At 46.2% G+C, this 6,000-nt stretch overlaps 1 protein-coding gene across 1 annotated transcript in view; it reads right to left on the reverse strand.

The window, feature by feature from the left end:
• The window catches only part of FKBP1B (FKBP prolyl isomerase 1B), a 50,045-nt gene extending 46,087 nt beyond the window's left edge, over window positions 1-3,958 (reverse strand). The window contains exon 1 of the mRNA XM_065401789.1: window positions 3,922-3,958. Coding sequence (XP_065257861.1) covers window positions 3,922-3,958 — 37 coding nt within the window. The remainder of the gene's footprint in view (window positions 1-3,921) is intronic.
• Between the last annotated feature and the right edge of the window lie 2,042 nt (window positions 3,959-6,000).

The raw sequence follows: 6,000 nt of genomic DNA on the forward strand, positions 1-6,000 counted from the left end.
AAGGAATGATCCTTATACAGCAACTCCGCTGGGTTGGACATTGTGTGTGGATGCCAGATTCTCGCCTGCCAAAACAAGCCCTCTACTCTCAGCTGACCTACAGTCAGAGATCATTACAAAGACACATTAAAACCGTATCTCAAGAAAACTGATGTGGACATCACAAGCTGGGAGGAGCAAGCCACCAACCAACCCCAATGGTGCCACATCCTCCATCAGGCAGTGCCCCGCTTCAAGAAGAAGCGCCTTGCCCTCAAAGCTGAAAAGAGGGAGAGAAGGAAAGAAAAAGAAAGAACTTTCTCCCAGCAGGCAGTGGCCCGACAGGAAATGTCTGCACCTACTGTGGGCGGATCTGTCGTTCCAGGATCGGACTCCAGAGTCATCTCAGGACCCACATGTACATCCGTGGTAGCAATCATCCTCGAATCGAGGGATCGCCACCACAGCTGCTGCCGATTGTTTATGCCCATCACCTTTGGGTAAATCACAGGCCTGACTGCCTCAAAAACTTCTGCCTCCACTTTATCCAGAGTTGACTTTCCAACACCAAACGGTTCGCAACAGACCTGTAGCAGTCTGGGGTAGCCAGCTTCCAGATAGCTATAACAACCTGCTTCAGGTCCAATATGGCCACCCTCATGAGTATGTTGAGATGCTGGAGGGTCAGGGCAAGCTGCTCACAAAGCACCAGAAATGTAGCTTTCTTCATGCAAAAGTTCTGGACCCACTGCTGATCATCCCAGGTCTGCATGACGATGTGATCCTACCAATCTGTGCTTGTGGCCCTGCTCCAGAAACACTGGTCTACGTAGAGGGCATTAGCAGCTATACCAAAAGTCATGAGAAGCATCAGCCAGTTCGAGTTTTCCATGTCTGTATCCTCCTCCTCCTCCTCCATCATTAGCTCTGGCAGATGCCTTCAGTGGGTCAGAAAACGCCACCAAAATGTCCACCAGCATCTCATGAAACCTCTGCCCATTTCCTGAAACAGGAGCAAAAGCCCAAGCAAGAAAAGTTCTTCAAATGATGACTCCATGTTCCTGGTTCTGAGTGCTGGGAGCGTGCAGACCAAAAGGACAGCTCAGCAGAATGTGTTGGTGGGCTGCAACAACTTCCTGTGATGTGCAGGGTGGACAGTGAAGTTTTCCCATGCTGCACCACCAAGGGCTAGAGAGTGTGCTAGGTAGTCTGGGATGTGATTGGTTGGACTCGGGGATATAGGTAATCTGGGATATGATTGGAGCCCTGGTGTGGGGCCCAAGATCAAAAATTCTTAACCTAAAGTCACCAATGAGTGTGGATGCTCAAACCCTGAGCTTTTAAAGCCAGGGTCCGTGAATTCGAATCCCACTAACCTTTGACTTACACTGCAGTGTAAACATACTCTACCTGTCTGTACAAGGCCTAGTACAATGGGGCCCCGATCGCAGTAGGCACTACTGTAATATCACAACTAATAACACCGCCAGGTACGATGCACCATTCAATGTGGAAGTTAGGGTGACCAGATGTCCTGATTTTATAGGGACAGTCCTGATTTTGGGGTTTTTTTCTTATATAGGCTCCTATTACCCCCCACCCCCGTCCCGATTTTTCACACTTGCTGTCTGGTCACACTAGTGGAAGTAGATCAGAAAGAGTGTGATACAAGTGATCAGTGGCCCATATTCCACCCTGGCATAACTTGGTGTAATACTGTACCAATGGAGATGCATCATCTTATACCAAGGCTGAATTAGGCCTAAAGATGTTAAGACCATCAACGAGTCACTACAGCAAATTGACTTCTGAGTGGATCTGAAGGCAATAGTGCTTACTGGTTTTGGTTTTAATGACACTGTTTAAATCAACTGGATTGGATTAAGATTTGCAACCAGAAGAAATCACATTTATAACTTTATTTTCAAGAGCATCTTTCATACAAACCATATCCCAATACACTCTAGAGATGAATAATAAAATGACAAGGCTAAATTCTGCCCTTACTTACACTTACAATAGAATAACAGTACGTACATCAGTGGAGTTACTCTCAATTTACAGCACTGTAAATTGGAGCAGAATCTGGCCCACAGAGGTAAACAACAGTAGATGGAGAAAACAGTTAAAAGGCATAGGCAAGGGAGGAAATGATGTTGGGCCAACAGAGTTAAGCCGAGGATGAATTTGGCCTATAGATACGTATGGCTCTATATTAGTAATGACCAGAGATTCTAGAAATCCGTTTGCCATGGAAAAACATGGAAAAATGAGAAATTTGCATTTTTACAGAGAATCTTTGGTTTTTACATTTTGTGAAAAGATAGAAACATGTATAGTAGAACCCTGATTATCCAATCTAATTGAGAATGGGGTCAAATCAGATAATCAGGAGAATGGGCACGGCTCCGGCTCTCTGCCCTGGGTGGCAGGGCTCTGTCTGACAGCTTAAAAACTGTAAATATATTTATAAAACATTGTGTTCAACTGATACCTCTATATATTGTAGCTAGGGAAACTAAAGTTCAGCATTTCATTTTAATCATGGAAAAACATGGATTTTTATGTTTTTATTAGAGAATTTTGGAGTTATTATCACAGAAAAATAGGGTTCCTGGTAATGACATTTGTCTTCAAGAGTTATGGAATGATGTTCTAACACCAGATTGGAGCAGCCACTCTGAAAAAATGATCCCATAAAAACCAAAGATTAATACACTCTTTAATCTGGAGCCATTATAAAGTGTTATAGATGCAATAATAGTATTTTAAAAGGGGAGAAAACAGCTAGTCCGGTCAAAATGCTGGTGCCATCTGAAGTAATTCTGACATAAATGGCCTATGGTTCATGAAAAGGTTTGGAAATAAATTTGGGAAGCTTTGTTACTGTGCACGTTAAGTGCCAACTTTCACCACAGCCACACACACTAATGAGCAATCATATATTATGTTGATTTCCATCCTCTACAGAAATTAACTGTCTTGCTGCTGCTACCCCAATAATGCCTGATCCAGAATGCGATTCAGAAGTGAACCTGCTTTCGCTGCTGACTGCTAAGGCTCACATTTTAAAGTGGGTGTGCACTGGACTATAATTTGCTCTCGTTACTAAATTACTTCACTGCACTTGGATTTATGCAGCTGTCAGCAAATGCCATTTAAATATCCCAAACCATTCACTGCCTCTGCTGTTGCCACCAAAGGAGCAGCAGACACTGCAGCCTACTCATCCCAGAGAACCTAGTCGGCTTTCCTTCTGTTCCTCTGATCCCAGAGACCTTCCCCCCAAACATCTGATCCCAGAACCCTCAGGCTTTTACCCTCCCTGATACTAGGGATGTCACCCACACCCCTTTCTACCCTGCAGTCTTTTATTTCTTCTTCAGATGTTGGACATCCCTAGGTTCCCCTTCATCTGGTCTCATATCATCTTTTGATGCCAGAGCCCCTGAGGCTGCAGTGATTCCAGATAACCCTTCCTGATTCTGGAGACCCTAGGCTCACTGTCTTCTCTAACGCTAGATCCCGCTCCTAATCCCAGAGACTCCTGAGCTTCCTCTGATTCCATATCCCCACCCCCAATGCAAGGCACCCTTGTACTTCTGCCCCCTCTGACCACATATCCATCCTTCCTCTTATCCACCTCCCACCCCCACTCCTGAAGCCAGAGACCTCTGGACTCCTTCCTCTTCTGATGCCAGAGTATCCCGGCAAGGAGCTCCCTCTGATCTCAGATTTCTCTCACTCTCTTGATGCAAGAGACCCCTGGACTCCCTCTTCCTCCGAGCCGAGATTCCCACTCCCCCTCCAGAAACCCTTCCTCTGCACTGTCCCTTGATCCCGCATCGCGCCCCCACGCCCGATGCCAGGGGGCTCCCTCTCTTGTGATCACAGTCACCACAGTACCACTTAAAAGCAAATCAGGAGAGAGACAGACCCTACCGTCTCCAGGGGAGATGGTCTCAATTTCCACTCCCATTATATTGCACTGCTGGTCTGCGGCAACACAGAGCAATTCTTGCTGCTGCCTGGGTCTCCCTCTGCGTTCAGCTGGGCACTACCCTGCCTTCCCCACGCCACGGCTCAGCTGGACCCGCTGCTGAATGCATTCCCCTTCCTAGCTGACTGACAAGGAGCATCACAGCTGCCCATCACACGCTTCCAGCCAATGCAAAAGCTGAGATGGGTGGGGGCTGCCTACTCTGTCACCCAATCCCCCTTCCCAGCTGCACAGGAAAGGCAGGTCCCTCAGAGGGGCTGGGAGATGGGAGTGGGGGCAGGCCTCCCAGGCTGTAGTTGGCTGGGATTTGCTGCTGCATGAAGCATTTAAGGACTTAACACTTTAATACTATTCCCTTCCAGCAAGTACTTGCTCCTTCCTCACACAGCATATACTCCTTAAATAGCCCTGCAGAAGATGCCCCCCTCTCCCCCCGTGCTGGGGAATAAGCTAGTGCTGTCTGCCTAGAAGAATGCGCTCCCTCTGCCAAATGCATCCTTCAAGGCAGATGTAGTCAGTTCAGTAGTCCCCAATCCAGTGGTACATGACCCCAGTACATGTTTTGGTGTCTGGTGCATTAGGCTCCCATTCTCTTCCTAATGATGAGCTTCTGTGGTGTGTCATAGTGTGTCACCAGTGCCCACTGCTTCTAATTCACTTCTATGCCCTCTAACCGGCAGTGGAGCTTGCTTGTGGAATGTGCAAGCTGTTCCCAGTGGCTTTTGGAGCAGTCCAAGTTTCATTGCTGGTTACATCATGAGGAATCAAATCAGGAGGGGATAGTCACCAGGGATGAAAATGCCAAACATGCAGATGTGGAGGGGGATGGAGGTGGGGGCAGGGGAGGGGAGGGCAGGGCAGGGAATCTTTACTGCACCAAGGATAGATTGAAATGACAGTGATGTTTACCACTCATGCTCCAGTCTGGCATGATGTATGTGTGTGCATGTTTCCTTGTCCGTGGGGCGGCGGGGTGGGAGGGTGGGGGTCTGAAATATGCACTAAAATATATTTCAAATAATTTTTTAAAAACCTGTATTTACTGGTTAATTGTTCCCATAATGTTGGATTAAAAGTTGTAAAAAGAGATACACATATTTCAGATACCTGTGTCTGAAAAACTGTTTCCCCCACAAGAATCTGTACATGAATCTCACTATTCCCATCAGCTCTTAGGGAATAATAATTTGCTGACAATTCTCTTTCTTTGGTTCTGGAAAATGGTCTGATCATTTTTATTTTTTAACTGGAAGAATTATCTGCATCAAGCCTGTACTGGTCTGACATTTTACACCGGTATTTGCACTTTTCTCTTAATCACTATATTTTTATGTAACTTAAAAACAGTTCCCTGGGTGACTATGTAAGTCATAGGGCTGTAGTTATTATTTCCATAGGGATTCTGATATTTCTTATAAGTATTAGTGTCATGGACTCTTCTGCACCTGCCTTAGAACTTGCTATAATGTCAGTGGCAGCTGCTCAGGGGAATCATCTCCCATTTGAATCCGACAGCCCCTAAGATGGATCTGCATGTGGGGGCATCTCCTTCTCCAAGTGGCTCTTGCTTCAAAAGACAGCTACTCACATGAGAGAGGAAAAGGGCACTCTGTCACTCACATCACTTCCGGAACTGGCTCCCACTGCCTAACCTGACTGGGAGTTGCATTAAAATACAGAATACACCCTGAAAATGTCTCAGCTACTACAAAACACAGTGGCCCATTTGCTTAGCAGTGCAGATTGACAAGAACACATCATCTTGGGACTCTGTCCTTTGCACTGGGTCCTTATCTAGCAAGGTGCTCATGTGGTCTCCATCACAATAATATCTGGATGTCATTGAATAAAGAGTCCAGTTCATAGTCTTTGTCCATCTGATATTCAAAGCCTTTCATGGGACTGGGGTTGGTTACCTGAGAGATCCACAGCCAGGACCTCCAGCAACAACTACTGGAGCCATGAAATTGTGGACCAATATGTGAAAGCTCATGAGTAAAAGAGACAGAACTTTCACAAGT

The sequence above is a fragment of the Emys orbicularis genome, chromosome 3 (genome assembly GCF_028017835.1).
Source record: "Emys orbicularis isolate rEmyOrb1 chromosome 3, rEmyOrb1.hap1, whole genome shotgun sequence".
NCBI lineage: Eukaryota > Metazoa > Chordata > Testudines > Emydidae > Emys > Emys orbicularis.